Source organism: Ictalurus punctatus, chromosome 12, assembly GCF_001660625.3.
Source record: "Ictalurus punctatus breed USDA103 chromosome 12, Coco_2.0, whole genome shotgun sequence".
Classification (NCBI taxonomy): domain Eukaryota; kingdom Metazoa; phylum Chordata; class Actinopteri; order Siluriformes; family Ictaluridae; genus Ictalurus; species Ictalurus punctatus.
The window spans coordinates 9958968-9979431 of record NC_030427.2 but is presented as its reverse complement, the minus strand read 5'-3'; the positions used below and the strand labels follow the sequence as shown (position 1 = coordinate 9979431).

Genomic DNA, 20464 nt, shown 5'->3' with positions numbered 1-20464 from the left:
AGAACAAGTCTAACCCTGAACAAATCAAAATATTGATCGATAATGTGCTTCTTGCCATCAAAATGAACGTGGGAATGCTGTCTGTTCAAGAGATTCATGATCATAAGGCAAAATATGTTAGCTTTTCCAACAGTAAAACTATGCATTTGAATTTGTGTAGTCAATTAAAGTAGTTCTACAAGCTGAGACTATGGAAAGTGTGACCAATGCCCATGTTCACACACTGACTACGTTTACATGGACAGCAGTAATCTAGTTATTGAGCTTACTCTGAGTAAGATAATAATGTGATTAAGGTGTTTACGAGTCGCTTTTAGAATACTCCTGTCATGTTCCCGTTTTACATGTTATAGAACATAATTAGATTAACGGCACACGTCATTATGTCACCGCGCCACGCCGTCCGACGTCCCTCAAGAATTTCACGTATCGACATACAGTTCGTCTTCGTTGTGGTACCGTATACAGTTTTGGGTGTTTTTATTTAATTTTTTTACGAACGCTTTAAGTGCAGTTAATTATTTGTAATGCTGTACATGCAAATAGACGACTGCTTGAAGCCGTGGGCTGCGTCCCAAACCGCGTACTTACCGTCCATATAGTAGCCGAGATACATGTATTTTTCCCCACTACAGGCCTATAGTAGGCAAATATGCGGTTTGGGACGCAGCCGAACTCTCCTGCTCGCCGTAAAATGTTGAGCACTGCCGTGTGTGATCGTGTCCTAATGCAAAATGCGGTGAAAACCCCCACACGACGTTAATAATTTGATTAAGGTGTGTACATGTCTGTAATACATGTTGATAATGCGACTAAAACAGGAATACTCCACCTGTCTTAATTCGATTATTGCTTACTTCGAGTATGACATTAATCAGATTAAGGTAAGTAAAAATTGCTGTTTACATGGTAGTTTCTTAATCAAACTATCGTCTTAATCAGGTTAAGAGTGGATTATTGTTGTCCGTGTAAACGCACTGACTGATAGTTGACGAAAGCACAGACATTACAAATGCTGGTTCTTTATATTAAGTTTAGGAAGCAAAACGTCACGTTGCCAAGCTGTAAATGCGTTTTTGCGCAATTACGGTGTATTAACAGAGTATTGCACGAAAGAAGCTGACAACGGCGACCCATTTGCAAAATATTGTCACAAAAAGCAGTGAGTTGCTCTCACTGTGCTGTGAGATGTGTTGGAAGAACTAGCTCAGCTCCGTGTCTCCTTGCAGCGAGGAAATCTTACCATCACTGATGCCCATTGCCTTGCCAGAGCTAAAATGGAAAAATGCTGCTCTCAGTATCTCGGAGAGCATGTTTACTGGCGCAACCGAGTGAACAAGCTGTTGGAATCAAGTTACAACAAGGACATTATATTACAGCATTTGGCAAACGCCCTTATCCAGAGCAACTTATGATTATATCATTTATACAACTGAGCAGTTGAGGGTTAAGGGCCTTGCTCAAGAGCCCAACAGTGGCAGCTTGGCAGTGCTGGGATTTGAACTCACAACCTTCAACAATCAGAAGTCCAACATCTTAACAACTGAGCTACCGCTTCCCTACCAAGTGACAGTGTGGTAAATACAGAGGAAATTATTCTGTTTGTCCATAAGGCCTGTGACCATCTCGATGCTCGATTTCCTGAAGGTGAGCTTAACGAATGGCCTGCTTTTCACCTAGAACCCCCGGATTCGACACTCGATTTTGATCATGGTATAGATGAACTAACCAGACTGACAGAGAAGTTCCAAGGCATTTTAAAATAAACGGACAAGACAGCCACAGAGCGTATCTGTCAGCAGTACAAGAATTTCAAGTTCACTATTAAAGAAAAACGGAAGATGGGAGCGCTGCAGACATTTGCCGAGATGATAACCTGGACAGTAAAAAGTGAGGGGTTCACTGAAGCTTGTAGAGTTGATTGACATTTGTGGTACATTCCAAGCATCTAGTGCAGACTAGGAACGCGGTTTCAGTCTGATGAATCCAGTCTACACAAGCAGAGGGCCTTATAAATCTACAACCATTGGAAAGCAGACAAGAACAGACAGGAAAAGTTTTAAGGTAGGCTACGATACTAAATAAATATATTTTAGTATTAATGTGTTTGACTTACTGTTTACTATACAGGCCTATAAAAATGTTAATAACTCCTTAAGCATATCTTCATTATAATGTATGAAGTGAGTATTAATTAGTTGACTGAAGCTTTCAATTTTGTTGAAAGGTTTTGGTGTATGTGTATAGAGCAGCAGAAATAAGCAGAAACGAGGGATTGTATATAAATAAACAAGGTCTACAATCATTGAAGTTAAACAGACGGACAGAAGATTGAAGATACTTTTATTTGTTTAGTGCCTAGCAATACTTTTTTCTTCATTTTTCCTGTAATCATGTCGTGGTGTATGTGGTGTTTTAACTAATTTTTTCCCCATCTGTGTTTTTAGATGCTGCTTTGATAAATATATACAGTATATGCATGATGAACATATATTATATGCATATGGGTTTAATAAAATGTTTCTGGTTAATTAAAATATTGCACTTTTGTATTATTATTAGTTGCTGTACTTGTTGTAAAACTGTTAACAGAAGTTAACTCTAAAACTACATTAGTTATGATAACATACCAGTACAGTCACAGAAGAAATTTTTGCTCGAGTTGCTCAAAGTTTTGAAATTTGCGCTCAGATATTTTTTTATTCGCTCACTGCTGCAAAAAATACGAGCGAACATTGACCACACGCACACTTTTTAAGTAAAACAGTTCACAAAACGTAAATCGTTACGTTTAAAAGAACTTAGTTTCAAAGAACTTCTTGACGTCATTTGGGACTCAAGCAGTTTATGTGTCAGTTCCCTATGGTGGAAGTTTCCTCCAAGTTTCAAACAACAAAACTTTCAGTTCGTCCACACTAGAGCATCAATAATCTGCTAATATCTTCCCCATTGCATCCCGTTGATGCTTTTAGGGTTTCAGTCTGGGTTCTTTCAAAAGGTGACTGGTTTGCTTTGGATCATTATCCTGCTTTTTAAAAAATATCCACTTCTGTCGCTTGAATAAATTCTTGACTGATTCCTCTGAGTTCATGAGTTCACAAATATAGGAAAAACAGCCCCAGCCACCTCCATACTTTATAGCACCCTTAATGCAGTTTGATTGGATTTCTTCTCCTGGCTTTCTCCAGACAAACGCTGTACCATCACCTCCACCCAAGTAAAATTTAGATTCATCTGAAAATAAGACACTTTTCCAGAAGTGACCGTCTTTCTGTGCATGTTCCTCGGCAAATTTCATCCTTGCTTTTTTATTCTTGATACTGATTAATCATTTCTGCTGCATTACTCTCCTTCTGGAGCCATGCTCGTTGATTGTATTTCAAATAATTTTGCGCAAAAAATTGTATCTAGTTATTCCAATTGTTGTGGGAAGCAGGCCCTTCTGTTTCTCAATTGTTTGACTTGACTTTATTCACAATTATGCCTAGACATTGTCTGTTTTTATTCACAAGTCCTTAATCTTTGAACCTGTTTACATCATATCCAACTGTGGAGGAAGGAAGATTTAATTTTTTTTTTTTTGCTGATCTGGCAAATTGTGTGGCCGTCTTTGTGCAAACAGATGACCTTTCATCCCTCTTTGTGGTAATTTTTGCAATTATTTTTACCTTTTTATCTAGTCCCAAGATCATTAATAATCAATTACCTTCAATTTCTTACAGGTGCCCTTAGGAACTACATGGTATAGTTCATCACATTAACTATTGCTTGCAAAGTATGCTTGTGGTATCTTTCTTTAATGTAGTGAAATTCATATTTTAGTAAGTGTGGATAAACTGTCCAAATACTTTTGGGGCCACTGTATACTAAGCAGAGGCCAGATTTGCACATGAGTTTTGTCTGTCTCCAAAAAACAGGTATAAATTAGTGTTATGGGTGTTGCTTCGAACTTTATAGGCAGCATTGCCATGTGCATGGTTTTCCCACATAACTGAATTACTTTTGAATCAGCAGGCTGTCTAGTCCTGTCCATGATTTGTTACCTGATTGTGATCACCTGTTCTATGTTACTCCTTGATTAGTTTGTCTATGAATACATTGCTGGGATTTTTTTATATTTTTTTTGTATGTGTGTGTGTGTGTGTGTGTGTGTTGTCTTAGAGATCTGATCTATGTGCATTCCGCTGCTTTTGCTTGGAAAAACATGGATGCCAAGAGCAATATAAAGAAGATCTACATCAATTATATGTTTTAGCAAAAAGCAAGCACGTACAGTGGTGCTTGAAAGTTTGTGAACCTTTAAGAATGTTCTATATATATCTGCATAAATAAGATCTAAAACATTATCAGATTTTCACACAAGTCTTAAAAGTAGACAAAGAGAACCAAATTAAACAGACGAGACAAAAATATTATACTTAGTCGTTGATTTATTGCGGAAAATTATCCAATATTACGTATTTGTAAAAGTATGTGAATCTATAGGATTAGCAGTTAATTTGAATGTGAAATTAGAGTCAGGTGTTTTCAAGCAATGGGATGCAAACATGATGTGTACAAATTGAGGAAATTCAAGACCATTGTTATCATTCCCAGGACCGGTCAACCAACAAAGATCACTCCAAGGGCAAGACGTGTAATAGTCCGAGAGGTCACAAACGAACCCAGGGTATCTTCTAAGTAACTAAAGGCCTCTCTCACATTGGCTTCATGTTCTTCATGTTCATGTTCATGAGTCCACCACCAGGACAACACTGAACAACAACGCTGTTCATGGCAGGGTTGCAAGGACAAGCCCGAAGGCTACTGGAAAAATGTTTTGTGGATGGATGAGACCAAAATAGAAACTATTATGCTTGGAGAAAGAAAAATACTGTATTCTATCATAAGAACCTTATCCCATCTGTGGTGGTGGTAGTATCATGGTTTGAGCCTGTTTTGCTGCATCTGGGCGAGGACGGTTTGCCATCATTGATGGAACATTGAATTCTGTATTATACCAGCAGGTTCTAAAGGAAAATGTCAGGATATCTGTCCGTGAACTGAATCTCAAGAGGACATCGGTTATACAGCACGTCAATAACCTTAAGCACACAAGTCGTTCTACTAAAGAACGGTTAAAGAAGAATAAATGAATGTTTTGGAACGGCCAAGTCAAAGTCCTGACCTTAATCCAATAGCAATGTTGTGGAAGGACCTGAAGCAAGAAGTTCATGTGTTGAAACCCACCAACATCCCAGAGTTGAAGCTGTTCTGTACTGAGGAACGGACTAAAATTCTCCAAGTCGATGTGCAGGACTGATCAACAGTTACCGGAAAGGTTTATTTGTAGTTATTGCTGCACAAGGGGGTCACACCACATACTGAAAGAAAAGGTTCACTTATGCCATTGTACTTCCCGGTTTTGACCCCTGCTTGTTTTCACACTGGACATATATTATCTTTGTGTGATTTTGTCTGCATGTGCTTTGACCAATGCCAGGGACACTGATTACATTGATTACATACTGTTGGTTGGACCTAAATTACATGCACTTGTGCCCTGCCTCATTCCCCTGCATGCTACATTATCTTACCCCAAATTTCATCATGGAACAAAGACGCGTTTGGTGTCTAGAGATTTTCTTCTTTAGTTTTGCTATGAGTCTTATGGAATTTTTCCCCCAAAATAGATAGAAATAGATATAGATATTTGCATTGTTGTGTGGTGCACTGTAACAATAGAGATGCTGCCATCTTGGACAACTGGAACTATTGTTTTCTAAATGCAATTTGATGTCAGTCCACCTTTTAGACCCTGTCTACTAAAGCCTCAATGAGGAATTATACTAGAAAACTGGAGGTTTTGAAAAAACAGGGAGTCAAAGGTACATTACATTAAACAAATGTCTTGTTCTGACCTTTGAGCTCCGGACAGATTTGTCATTTGAGTCAGACAGAACAGCCAAATAACAAATAACTGTTCAACAGTGCCACAATGACATTTTAAATAAAGATATTTATCTATAAGTGCTCATGACACTTTTGCTGATCTAACACACTCTGGAAAAACTTCTAATCTCATGCCTTGAAACGCGAATAGAGGAATAAGCTGTTGCTGACACAAACAGCTTTGACTGGTTGTGTAAGGCTCAAGGGAAGAGGAAGGGAGTGTACAAACAGTCAGAAGGTCAGAGATTTCTGAATGCTGGTAAATGACGATGAGCCCATTTCTCCTTCACCTCCCCCAGCTTGTTTAAACGGAATTTCTACAAACAGCTCAGAAAAGTGCTTGTAGTCAGTATCAGCAAACCAAAAACACTCAAAAATAAGGATGAGGCCAGCATTTCAGTGGTTGCTGCTGCTTATATGTCACGCGTGGCTGATCACAGCTGAAACAACAGACAAAGGTAAAGTAAAGCACTAACTTCTGATTGATGGATGTATGACTGACTGAATGTTTTATAGATTGGGGGGATAACTTGAGCACTAGGTAGCAAGGAAACAGTATTTGGGACCTTTTTTTTCTTCTATTCACCAGGTAAACAGGGACAGTTTTTTAATAAGAAATATTTCATCCATAAATAGAATTTACCGAGATCCAGATTTGGATCTCTAATGAGGAAACCAGGAAATCATTGTGATTAACCTGCTAGGATGAGGATCTTTGTAATTACAGCAGCAGTCCTTAGGCACACATCTACAGTATTCAGGTTAGATGATCTGCTAGATCTTCTCAAGGGGAAGACTTGGGCATAAACTGTTTGGCAAGTGCTAATCTGTAGTATGTCCATGTGGGTCCATTCACAGCAGCAGAAAGTGAGTAATAAGGACAGACGCTTCAAGCTGAAGTAGAGCAGTGAGATGAATCAGGCAGTGTGTGTGTGTGTGTGTGTGTGTGTGTGTGTGTGTGTGTGTGTGTGTGTGTGTGTGTGTGTGTGATGATTTAGAAATGCAGTTTTGACAATGCTAAATTTGTAGATATAACTTTCCTTTTCTTGTTATCAACATTCATGGCTCCAGTGCAGAATTAAAGACACCACCAAAATGTTTTTGCTTCTAGATTACATTTCGCTTAAGGGGAAGATTGTGCAAGTTTTGTCTGAATTGTTAGCATTACTTATGTAAGTTCATTATTTCTTTCTTTCTTCCTTAATCTATTTATTTTCCTACTTAATGATTAGGGATGTAATGATACACAATACTGGCTTCAGAATTCACAAATCAATTCATCCATCCATCCATCTTCTATACCGCTTATCCTTCCTTCAGGGTCACCCTGGAGCCAGGGAGCATGGGTTTCCTGGTTTCCTCATTAGAGATCCGAATCTACATCTGGATCTCGGTAAATTCTATTTATGGATGAAATATTTCTTATTAAAAAACTGTCCCTGCTTACCTGGTGAATAGAAGGAAAAAAAGGCCCCAAATACTGTTTCCTTGCTACCTAGTGCTCAAGTTATCCCCCCAATCTATAAAACATTCAGTCAGTCATACATCCATCAATAACAAAATTTTAATGAAAAATTTGTCTGTGTAGAACTAAATCAAAAATTGCTATGAGCAGAGGTTTAATATTGTGAACAGGTTAGCCATATCTTAAAAATATGTAAATAAATACATATATAAAGTCTCTGACCTGAGGAAAATGATTGACTGAAACATAATAAGTTCCATAGCAGTGCGTCAGGTGTCATTTAAACCAGAATAGAGCTCCGAAGTTGGCCTGAGGCATACCTTTATTGTGTGTGTGTGTGTGTGTGTGTGTTCCAGTGTGTCCCCGGCCTCCTGAGGAGGATGGCACAGAACTGAGTGGAGGACAGATATTTTTCGAGCCAGGAACAGAGGTTACACTGTCATGCATACGGGGTTACTCAAGCACCGGAGGGTCACGCAAAATAACCTGCAAAAGTAATGGAGAGTGGACCGAGCGGCAGCTGAAGTGCTCCCGTGAGATAAAACACACTGTACACCAACATGTACCGAGTAGAGAATTGATAAATCTCATCTTATATGGTTATATTTGTAGTCACATGTAAAATCTCCCTCAAACTGCATCCAGTGTTTCAGTACTGTCACACGAATTTCACAGATAGTGTGCATTAGGACTCCATTTTATATGAATATGTCATGCTTGAGGTTGAGATGGATGCAAACGCATTTAATAATGTACAAAACAAAACACAAAACAAGACTTCTAGAACATGTGGCAAGGAACAAATAAAGAAACATGAAACAAGCATGAGCATAACATGATACAGATAGACGGACCAAACAACGCAAGACCACTAGTGCAGTGCCGAACGTGACTATATATACACCAGTGTTAATGAGACAAAACGTGAAACAGGTGAATCAAGACGTGTATTCCCCAAAAAGGGACTCGTGGTCTCTAGTCCTTCTCTGCTGTTTATATGGAGATCCCCCCGTTAACGTGCAGCTCCTGAAGTGTGTAATCAGTTCAAATGGGAACCCCGACCAGATATCCCTAAGCACTTCTGAGTTCAATTGTGTGTCATCCCTCACGGGGCTGGACAGAGGATGCTTGACGTGTTCTCTGAGGCTCAGATGTGGGGCCGGTCTCTTCCGCTCCACATAAAGGTGACGTTATATCCCTGGCCTGGCTTGAGCGCGGAGCGACAGCTACTGCACAGCCAGCTGGGGGAATTAAGCTCAAGACAGAGCCCAAGGGGGGAGCAACGTTCACCATGAAGCTAGGCGGGGGGGGGCGACGCTCTCTGCGAGGCCAGAGGGGGGAGTAAAGTTCTCTGCGAGGCCAGAGGGGGGAGCGAAGTTCTATGTGAGGCCAGACGGAGAAACGATGCTCTCCACGAAGCATGAAGGGGGCGCAATGTCCTCCATGGAGCAGGGAGGGGGAGCGACATACGGCACGAAGCGGAGCATGGATGCAGAACGACATCCTCAGCCGAGCAGGGAGTTAGAGTGACATTCTCAGCCGAGCAGGATGGTAGTGCGACATCTTCAGCCGAGCAGGATGGCACAGCGACGTCCTCGACCAAGGCTATTCCACAATTTTACTGTGCATCTGCGGAAATGATTCAGGAAGAAAGAAGCCATCATGTGCAAACGTAGGCAACGTCACGTGTAGTGTACAGATAGAGCAAAAATTAAGTGAAGCAGCGGTGCTGAAAAAAGGAGAAAGCAGGAGGAATGCAAAACGTTTTTTTATCACAGCCTGTGAAGTGTTTTAAATGAACAGATTTTGCCTTTGGCATTATGGCAAATAGCATTTATGCAGGTGCTGATGGCTCTAGCATTGCAGTAAAAGAACAGTGAGGCTGGGACAAGGAACAGGGTTCATTCTCTCTCTCTCTCTCTCTCTCTCTCTTTACCTCATTCCCACCTAAAGCTCTGCTGACCTGCTCCCAAATGAAGCAGTAGGTGAGTTTATTGTCACATGATGATAGTGGGCCATTCAGATGTGGATTCAAGCTCAGGGCTACTTCAATAAATATGTTTAAATATTACCAAAATTTAGAAAAAAGAAGAATATTTTAATAAGTTGCTGTCATACTCTACCATACAGTGACTTATTGTTTGCTCTTGGTTAGTGGTCATAGTGGAATAGACTTATTTATTAATATAGGCCTAATATCAAGATTTATTTCATAATATTAATATTAGAAAATAAAATGTATTATTATTATATTGTATTATTATTGTTGTTGTTGTTGTTATTATAGTAGTAGTCGTAGTAATAGTGGTTTAATTTGGGGGGGGGGTGTAAAATGAGTAGATGCGGATTCATGTTAGTGCTAAAAAATAGTTTCAGTCCTGATTGAGGAGTTGTACAGCTGAGTGGTCCAGCTCTCCTACACTGCACCCAGATGATGCCCCCTGACTAGCTAACATGCTGTCTTGATTGTTTTCAATTCTTTGTCACACTGTTCTGTTTTGTTTGCCTATTTTACAAATATGACTTGATATGAACAGGGAGACTGAGCAGAGTCCTCAGCTGAACAGGGAGACTGAGCGGCATCCTCAGCTGAACAGGGAGACTGAGCAGAGTCCTCAGCTGAACAGGGAGACTGAGCAGCGTCCTCAGGTGAACAGGGAGACTGAGCAGAGTCCTCAGCTGAACAGGGAGACTGAGCAGAGTCCTCAGCTGAACAGGGAAACTGATTGATGTTCTCCGTTGACTCGGCAGGCTGAACGAGATCCACAGTAGGGGAGGGAGGCAGATCAACATCCTTAGTGGGTCAGGGAGGATAGGAGATGGTTTCAGCCTGGTTGGAAGGCTCCTTCTTGATATACGCCCTGAAGGAGTACATCACATTGAGCCACTCCTGATTGGCTTTGATCAGGGATAATCTCCCTCTTTCTCCCACCTCGGTTTTTCCCTTTCAAAAGGGGCCTCTTGGACGCTGAAAAGATCTGTTGCATCCATTTTATAGGGTCTTGCGTTCTGTCATGCTTGAAGGTTGAGACAGATGCAAACGCAGATCTGAAGTTGAACGTTTAATAATGTACAAAACAAAACACAAATCAAGACTTGTGGCAAGGTACAAACATAGAAACATGAAACAAGCGCGCGCATAACATGATACAGGTAGACAGACCAAGCAATGCAAGACCACAAGTGCAATGCCCAAAGTATATATATATGTATACACCGGTGCTAATGAGCCAAAACTTGAAACAGCTCAATCATGACATGTGACTAGGTGCAGTGGCTGATGGGAGTCGTAGTCTCTAGTCCTTCTCCGCTTTTAACATAACAGAATACAATTTAGCATCATTATTCCCCAAGGATGGATAAATATGCAAAGTATATAGATAATAATGTATTTTCACCCTGAACTTAATTTGTTAATTATTTAACAAAGAAACACATAAACACTTGCTTTCTGTAAGGAGTTTGTTTATTTAACAGCTCGTTTAGTGAAGGAGTCTCCCAGAGTCAACACTTTCTAACAGTCAGTTTTCTGACACGAGAAAATCTTATTAAAGAGAAAAAAGAGAGAGATGGCGAGGAACAAAAAAACCGATGGTTTATTAGCTACTAACGGGAACTAACATGTGTTTGCAAACATTCCATAACATTAACTCTAAACATAACTATAAATGGATTTATTTTTAAAAAGGTGCACTTTTTAAATCATTTTGTAATTTGGAAAATTGCTGTGGTATAAGAATAAATTAAAGAATAATTAAATAATTAAATTAAACTTTATTATAGGAATCATGTCGAGGCATCACACCACCCCGTTGTTGACTGTTTTCCTATAAACAGCATGCACCATTAAGATGTATTACTTACTCACTCAACCGTTCTTTAAAACCAGTATCAGATAAATATTCTTACGCAACAGAACACGCACATGTGACACACATACACAAAATAAACCTTTGATCCCACTCTTATGCTGCAGTCATATTAAGCCTCGCTGTGTTTACTTTTTGAGACATCTGTAAACACAGGCTTCGGTGTTTCTCCCAGTGCTGTCATACTCACTAAAGCTCAGTTTCAGCTCAACTTATCAAACATGCTTTGATTTATTCCACACAAGGCGGTTTTATATAAGCAATAATCAGTACAAAGGCACTTAAATTAGTTACATGCATGCACGCCACATGCACCACACATGCACCGCACATGCACATTCCCATGGTGTGAGTTTTATTATGCTGTAATCTTCTCACACAGCAAAGCGGTGTCCGGTTCCTGAACCGCCAACGAACGGAAAGGCGGACTTCAACAAGATTGTTTACAAAAGCGTCATCGCATATTCCTGCAATGAAGGGTGACTGCATTTCACTGTTTTTTTTTTTTTTTTTTTATGTACGGAAACCCTGAGCCGCAAGAAAAAAAATATTGAAGTGCTATGCCATTTATGAAACATTTTAGGAAAGGAGTCTCCAGTGTCAGTGCTTTGATAAAGTAAATTTCGAAGTACTGTGACATCATTTCGATTTCATGTCTCATTATTTCGACTTAATGACTTGTTATTTCAAGAGGTCACTACTGACATGTTGATAAGGCGAAGCTTTGGAGACATTTATTTATCATCTGTGGAAGGAGTTTCCAGTGTCGGCAATTTGGAACAGTAAGGTTTGAAGTGCTATGTCGTAATTTCATGTGTCAATATGGATATGTTGTTGATATGGTGCAGCTTTCTGTAAGTAGCCATTTATTTAACATTTAAGGAAGGAGTCTCTAGTATCAGTGCTGGTTAACAGTAAATTTTGAATCGCTATGACTTAGCATCTTGTTATATTTGGCTGAATAACTTCAAGATAGTGTATCATTACTGACATGATTACATCATGACTCATATGTTGTTGATACAAGTAGACATTTATTCCATATTTATGGAAGGAGTCTCCAGTGTCAGTGCGTTCTAACAGTCAGTAGGTTTAGAAGTGTTTCAAGTTAATGTCTATTCATGTCAATTTTATATCAATGTTTCTAATTAATATATGCTATTAGTATAGCACTAAATAAATCTAAGGAATTATTAGGAATTATTATCAATAAGAATAATTTATAAAAAATATTAGCTTACAGTAATAATGGTTCTTTTTCCTTATGCTGTTTCCTCAGATCGTAAGTAAGCCAAATTCATTTGACAAAGATACAGTATGTGTACTGATTGTTAATTAATTTTAATTTGTTTGAGGCATGGTATGAGCAATTCAAATGGTCAAAATGACCGTTATGACCATTATGGAATTCTGTCAGTTTAAGTGTTAGGAGTCAGTATAATGAGATATTAACAGGACATAATGGGTTACGAAGTCGAATTAAAATAATAAATAAAAATAACAACATAATATCTTACGATTTAAGTGAAAGTAACAAGACATTAAGTCAAATTAATGATGTTGCAACATTTCAACGTTTTTTTTTTCTTCTTTTTTTTTTCCCCCCAACAACTTGTGGTTCAGAGCTTCTGTACTCATGAATGTTATATTACAAATATTCATTCAAATATTCCAAATGCAACTGGAAACACTTCCATGTCTGAAAAGAACAGCCATTTCGACTCAGATAACTCACTCGAATAGAAAATGATGCTATGCGCTGGTCTTCTCATTGTGTATATAACATCATTCTGGTGTTTATTTGTGTGTGTTTAGATACGTCCTGGTTGGAGCCAGTTCCAGTGAATGCTTATACACAGGCCAGTGGAGTGACTCCACTCCACAGTGTGAACGTACGCCAACACATTAATCATGACCAAACTGACCAGGCTTAACTAAAACCCGATGTCCTGCATCACAGTCTAATCAACGTTTTGTTTTTATTCCCCCAGCTGTTACTTGTGGTCTTCCGCCTATTCCACCTAACGCCAAAATCGTGTATGACAGGCATTTCAACGGCGACACCGTAGAGTTCGGTTTTGGAGGGCTCTATGAGTGTATGCCTCCCATGGTTCTCGTTGGTGATAAGAGAGCCACATGCACTGCCGACGGCACATGGTCGAAACCACCAGAGTGCAAGTGTGAGTATGAAATACATCCACATCCTGAATGATAAAAACAAGTCTTTTTATCAGACATGATACCACAGCGCTGTTGAATTCTCAAATCTGATTGGTCATAAGATGTTGGTTAAGTTTTCTATAATCTCTGACAGTATTGCTGGCTGTAATCCAAATCGTAGGTTCCTTCAGACACTAAACAGGCTGATTGATGACATTTGGTGTTAAGGCGAAGATTAGGTTTCAGTACACTTTTCACCAAACCATCCCTTTAAACACTGAGATACTTTCATCCTTCCCCCCTTTGTGCAGTGGTAGTGTGCCCTGTGCCCTTACAAATAGAGAATGGCTTTCTGTCATTTGCTGAGCTGCGACAGCATGGGTATAATGAAAAAGTCAAATATGGCTGTGACAGTCCCTACATCCTTGATGGACCTGCCGAGGTTGAATGTGAAGAAACTGGCTCATGGTCTAGAATTCCTACATGTAAAGGTATGCTGTTGCATACACACACACCCACACACACATCTCCTCCATAAACTCTACTCACTAGGCGTATAACGCAACGCTGCTATCTGTATCTGTTTCTGTTAAGTTCTCCAAATATCTATAACTTAATCTGGATTTAAACTCAAACTAGGCACAGCTTAAGCCAAAGGGTTGTTTTAGACTCGTGAAGACAGCACGTCATGTTCGCTCACATGGCAGTGTAGCACACCCAGAGGATTGACCTTCTTCTGCATTCATGAGCTCACAGACGCCCACGATTAGCTACTGTCGCTGTGATTGACAGTGGAGTAAGCGTGTGCCCACAGGACTTGGCTTTAGTTTGTTCTACTAACAAACTAGTTGACTAATTTAAACTTCCATGACCAGGCACTTACTAAGGATGCTGTAAATACATATCTGACGGCTCGTTTAAGCCTGTATGAAAGTAAAGACCTACCACTCACACAACTTTCTTGTTGTGTCTTGTGTGATCCCAGTCTTGATACACCTCAACTAAATGCCTTCTGAGTGTACCCGGATATGAATACATTATTCAGGTGAACAGACGTCCTAAACGAACACAAATATGAAAAGCAGGCAGAGTATTTATATAGTTTAAAAAAAAAAAAATTTTATTTAAAGCTTGCCAGCTTCAGGGACTGGGATCCTGACGAGCGAAACCAAAAATAAAAGTCACACATGCATGTGTTTTTTTCCTTTAATGTTGAACTTTAAAGAACTCGCTGAAGCTTGTAGGGGAGGATTGCTAGGTTTCAGCACAAAAAGACTTTGGCCAAAATGTTTGGACACAAGGAACATGGGTCTTTCTTCTTATTCTCAGTCTTTTCGTGGGAAACAAGTAAACAGTGGTGTGCATTTCTGATTTGCAGTACACTATGTGGCCAAAAGTTTGTGGGCACCTCACCATCACACCTATATGTAGGTCTTCCTGAAATTGTTGCCACAAATTTGGCAACACACAAGGACGTCTTTTTATGCTGTAGGATTGCAATTTCCCTTTTATGGAACTAAGCGACCCAAACCTGTTCAAGCACGATAATGTGCTTGGTTTGCCATGTTTGGAGTGGAAGAACTTGAGCATTACGACCCTGCTACTTTTGGGCTTTAACCTAGGGGGATTAGTGCAGGGAAAGTAACATAGACTGGAGTTGGATGGAGCATAGCTGGGTTGATGGAGGAAGGAGGAGACCATGCAGTAGTGCTTAATATTTACAAAGTGGATTACAAAGCTGAAAACTACATACATGAGATAACAATTTACACACCATATACGAGATATATTACAAAATCTTGCTTCTTGAAAACAAACGTCATGTGTGGAGTAACAGCCGGTTTAACATGTGGCTCCCTCGGGAGAGAATGAGATTTAGTTGAACCCTCTTCTTACCTAACTGCTAAGGAGAAACTAGCTGCTCCACTACCTTAACCTATACCGAAAATATAGGAGTGCTTCTCATTTCTTAGTTGTGTATCCTCATTTCCTTTCCTTGCTTCCTTTCCTTGCATCTTAGCTCCACCCACTTAGGATGTGAGAGAAGGATGCAAGGATAAGATGTGAGGAGAGAGGAATCGAAGCAAGTCGAATGGAATATCCTTGCTCTCTCAAGTGTCACTTCAAAGCGACATCAATTAATGATGACTGTGCTCAGCTGGATTGCTTCACTGTGCTTCAGGGATCTGCCGTTATGCTTTTTATTTTTATTTTTATTTTTATTGATGTGCCATTATGTTGTTGGAGCTTGGTTAATAGCAACATTCTTAATAAAGCAAAACAAAATGCACTGATAGTATGTGAAATGTCTGGGTTATTCAACAATGAATTAATGAACAATACATAAACTATCACATCATTCATGCAGCTTTTCATATCCAAACATGCAAGGATCAATAAATTACAATACTCATTGTAAGCATATTATTATGTAAAGATGTTCCAGAAGGACGATGACAGTTGCCTTGATCATTCTGAAGCCATCAGAGCAGTTACAACTGTTGTGTCGTCGATCCCAGCATAGGCCGCAGCTCCAGCTATTGCTCCAGTAGTGCCGTATGCTGTTGTAAGGAAAGTCATGTTGGGATATCCCAACTCCATGCAGAATTTATCCAACAACTGCTGTCATAAGTTTGTGGGTGGGGTTCCAGCGGTGTCACGTTGTGATAAGTTTACTGTGAACACTCTCTCCTCCCTGTGAACACCCCTTCTGTCTCTTTCCTGGTTCCTGTGTTGGCACCTTTTTCTCTTTGTTTCTTTGTCGACTCAGGTGCGGACAGATGAAGCCCCTCACCATTTGTGCATTTACATACCTTCCTGTTTCATGCGAATATGCCCTTCTACCTTACCAATCAATGGTTAACCCATTGTCTCTGTCGTGTGTCAAGCCTGATATATACTCTGCCTTTCTTGGAATAAATGAGAGATCTTGCCATTTGAACTTTGTGTGTCTGTGTGTCATTTCGTAAACTCTCCCAAGGCCTTGGTGTGGGAAGTGTGTACACGTCTTTCTTGTAGTCTCTCTTCTTAAGAATCGTAACCCAGAGATTCTCTAGTTTCAAATCTTAACAGTTTTCTGGGGGCTCGTCCTGGGATATAGATTCGCAAATGCTGAGACATTGTCATCAGGCATCGCCAGGGCTGTCTTCCTAGTGTTGCTGTAGCAGTAGGCAGACATAGATTCTTGAGACTTTGTGGTTGTGTGTGGCGAATGTACCGATCTGTAGTCGCTTTTATATATATACATATAGTCACTGTAATATGAGGGCGGACTTAAGAGACGGTCTTCGGACCGGGTTAAACAACAACGTCTTTACAATATCTTCATCTTCATCTTCATGAAGAAACTTTGTCAAACTAACATCTTGGGTTGTTTTTTTTTTTTTCTTGGAGCAAAAGTCAGGTCCTCTCTCATTTCAACAAGTCCTCTTGTTGATGAAATACACAACAGGCTTCAACATGGGTATTAGGAGTTCTCGGAGCAGCTACTGTAACAGATAGTGTCTTCTGTGTTTTAACTACAACATATTGAACCATTATTTAAACACCAAGAACCATGCTCACACTAAACTCATTAACATAAACACATCGTAAACATTCAGTGGGAGCATCCTGCTCAGTACACCCCAGGAAACACATGTCCCTATCTCAGACAGCCAGACAGGTCACATACACACACACACACACGCACACACACACACACGCACTTCAAACACTTCAAATAGGGTTACCGGAGGTCATAAATTTACACGACCTACAGAACTGTCAGCCAGGGGAACATAGAGAGTCATAAATTACAGAGGGGTCATAAATCAATCTGGCATTTTGAAACAAAGTGTCTGTAATAACTACTCCTGTTTCCCTGTTCGTCTTCCCTAGGGTTATACCAATTACTGAAAGGCCAGGGGGAAACAATAGAGACAGTGATATCAGTATGGAAATGCTAAACAGCACATAAGCCAATACCACTAACTGTTAACACCATCTTCAGACATTAATACATCAATTTAGCATCAAGCTTAACAAAACAAGCAGTGTCAAAACACAGAGCAAACACGAAGCAGACCCCAAGCAAAGCACTAAACCTACCAGCCACATGCATGCAAGCGTGAGCCAAAGGCTGTCTTGCAGTCATCACCATGAGCCTTTTAAAACCAGAGCTCCTCCCATTTCGGCATTTCCCGGTCAACGATTGGCCGAGCGGTTATGATGAATGATGGTCGGTCCACCAATTGGCATGAACTGTGGAAAAAGGGAGAGGGTGGGAGAGAGGGAAGAGGAAGAAAAAAGGAGCAAGCAAACAAGCAAAGCGACAACAAACAACCAAGGGCACGAGAAGCTCCGTGCATGTAACACTTACACAGAACCCTGACTGCAACACCTTAGAGATGAACTGGAATGCTGACTGCACCCCAGGCCTCTTCACCCAACATCAGTGCCTGACCTCACTAACGCTCTTGTGGCTGAATGAACACAAATCCCCACAGCCACGCTCCAAAATCCAAGCCTTCCCAGTATAGTTAAGATTATTATTACAGCAAAATAGGGACTAAATCTGGAATGCGATGTTCAAAAGCAAATATGGGTGTGATGGTCAGGTGTCCACAAACTTTTGGCCATATAGTGTATCAGCCATAGACAGACATTACAGTATACTCCATACCTGGGAACCCTGCTCACAGAACTTAAAAAAGAACAATTTCAGTCACATGACATTAACGGGAGATGCCCCGCTGCCTCCAAGATAAAGCCACATTTCTAAAATATTGCTGCAAAAGAAATATGCTTTCATATCTTGAGCCATTGCTCCAAATAGCTCACATAGATAGTTTTGCTTATAAATGTATTCATTTGGTAAAATATATTGTAAAAATTGTGCATGATTTCTATCATTCTGAAATGCTCATTCTCCAATGTTATTAAAAGAAAATGTTCTGAGCAGTGACATCACTAGGCCTATTTTAGCCCCCCACCAAATATTCGACTTCGTCCAGCGTGTATACATTTTAATCGAGCCGTTCTGTTGGTCAGAGAATGATCCACATGCGACGACACAGTTTACTGTTTAAACCTTTTACGTTGGTTTTATTCATTATTCTGCCCATTATCATGGGTACAGTTCGGCTGCTCACTCACACACTTGCTGCAGACTCACACACAGGTAGCGAGAGTGCAGGATGACGCGGTCATGCGCCCCTCCTGGTCTTAAAGGGAAATACAAGAGGTGATGTGCAACACAAGGGATCGCAACACAACGGATCGCACCAAACCGTATCAATCATTCTTGTCGCATCAATCAAGCATCGTGTCATGTATACTTGGACAGACAAATAAGACTGTAGCTCGAGTACACAGTAGCACGATTATAACTGCCGTGTAGATATAGTTCATGTAATTAACAAAGACAATGTGCAGTAATGTAGTGTTGATTGCCGTCTCACTCACACACTCACTCACTCTCTAAATAAAATCCACAAAGTATTTTAGCTACATAGTACAGCCATTTTTGTCTTTTGTTGGTGTTGGATGGATGAGGACAAAGTTTTTTGTTCTTCATTTTTATATCATTTAAGATCAGTTTCTAACACAAATATGAGACAGTATACCTTGATGAAAAAAAAAAAAATCCCTTAAATTTAACATTTTAACAAAGATTAAATAAGCATTTCCTTATTTGGGAAAAACATTATTGCTTTGAAACATGGTTAGCTTATTCACTCAGTCACATTAGACCAGCCCTGTGATGGATTGGCACCCTGTCCAGGGTGTACCTCGCCTTGTGCCCGATGCTCCCTGGGATAGGCTCCAGGTTTCCCCGTGACCCTGAAAAGGATTAAGCGGTATAGAATATGGATGGATGGATGGACATAAGACCAAAGATATAAAGCTTTCCAGAACGTTCCACAGAGAGTCTGGTTTAGAAGTTGAACAAAGTTATGGTCTGCAAATTGTTATTTCATTTTCCAGTTCTGTTTCATCAGTGTTTTCCATAGTTTCCTGGGCATAGTGGTAGGGTTATCATTATTAATAAAAAAAATAATAAATTCAAATAACCTTCCGGTACAGGCCCCTCCCACATCTGGCTTAAATACAAATATGACAGTGGATATAAATATTTTGAGCACTAAACAGATACAGATACAGAAACGCATAAGGGTATTGCGTTACACCCCTAAATCTCCACTACACCCACATTATAGATGGAACCTTATTCAAATCATTTAAACCACAATGCATAACAAACAACAAATAAATGCATCATATACTGATATGCTTGAAATCTCATGCGAGACATAAAAACACACACTAGACAAACCTTTGATCCTGCGTTTATAGTGCAGTCACATAAGGCCTCATCAGGCCTGTGTTTGCTTCCATAGACATCTGTAAACACAGATTTTCCTATTTTCTCCTTCTAAAATCAACATGTCAGCCATGTTTGCTATTTCATGATTGGATTTTTTTCCCTCCAAAATCCAGTTTACTGAAGGTAACGAGAAATCCCTAGCTGTGCACCACATGTTCCAGCGTGTGAGGTTCGTTATAATTACGGACATAAGATCGAGTTAGTGTGGAAGCCTATCTGATTTCTCGTATGCAAATACCCCAGACAAGAATTTCAACATAATTCCCTGCACTGAAAGAAAGAACAGAAAAGCAATAAAACATTTATGAGAAACACATATTTTTGAGCAATAGTCATAAATTCTGTACTTCTGTGCACTACGATGAAATATGAATGATTCATACTTTCTGGAATGTAAGTACTTTTTTTTTAAAGTGAACATTTGTATTGAAGTATTTAGCAACATGGAACATGGAAGTGCTTTAGTGTTGGCTTGATCATGATGGATACTTTAAAAGCACAATAAAAAAAAAAAATATATATATATATATATATGTATATATATATATATATATATATATATATATATATATATATATATTTATATATATATATATATATATATATATATATATATTATTTTGAATAAAATTATCTTTTAAGATGCATTAAACTAATCAAAATAGCTTTGCT

The 20464-nt window shown here is 39.5% G+C and overlaps 1 protein-coding gene across 3 annotated transcripts; it reads left to right on the top strand.

Moving 5' to 3' along the window:
* The first annotated feature begins 6164 nt into the window (after positions 1–6164).
* LOC108273125 (beta-2-glycoprotein 1) lies at positions 6165–19928 on the top strand. Of its 3 annotated transcripts, none has more exons than XM_047158871.2 (7): positions 6165–6389; positions 7753–7929; positions 11648–11744; positions 13081–13157; positions 13257–13445; positions 13737–13916; positions 19906–19928. In XM_047158871.2, exons 1-7 carry the CDS (start codon positions 6314–6316, stop codon positions 19911–19913), a joined length of 804 nt encoding a protein of 267 aa, XP_047014827.1. In that variant the 5' UTR covers positions 6165–6313; the 3' UTR covers positions 19914–19928. The 3 variants fall into 3 exon arrangements, with proteins under 3 accessions (XP_047014827.1, XP_047014826.1, XP_017337647.1); XM_047158870.2 differs by lacking the exon at positions 19906–19928 and adding an exon at positions 16196–16366; XM_017482158.3 differs by lacking the exon at positions 19906–19928 and adding an exon at positions 15446–16366 and having other exon boundaries at positions 6168–6389.
* The last annotated feature ends 536 nt before the right edge of the window (positions 19929–20464 follow it).

Coding starts and splice junctions, on each gene's coding strand:
- LOC108273125 (XM_047158870.2), top strand. CDS start 6,314: ATGAGGCCAGCATTTCAGTGGTTGCTGCTGCTTATATGTCACGCGTGG. Junction 11,745..13,080: donor GCATATTCCTGCAATGAAGG/GTGACTGCATTT, acceptor GTGTGTGTTTAG/ATACGTCCTGGTTGGAGCCA. Junction 13,446..13,736: donor GAAACCACCAGAGTGCAAGT/GTGAGTATGAAA, acceptor CCCTTTGTGCAG/TGGTAGTGTGCCCTGTGCCC.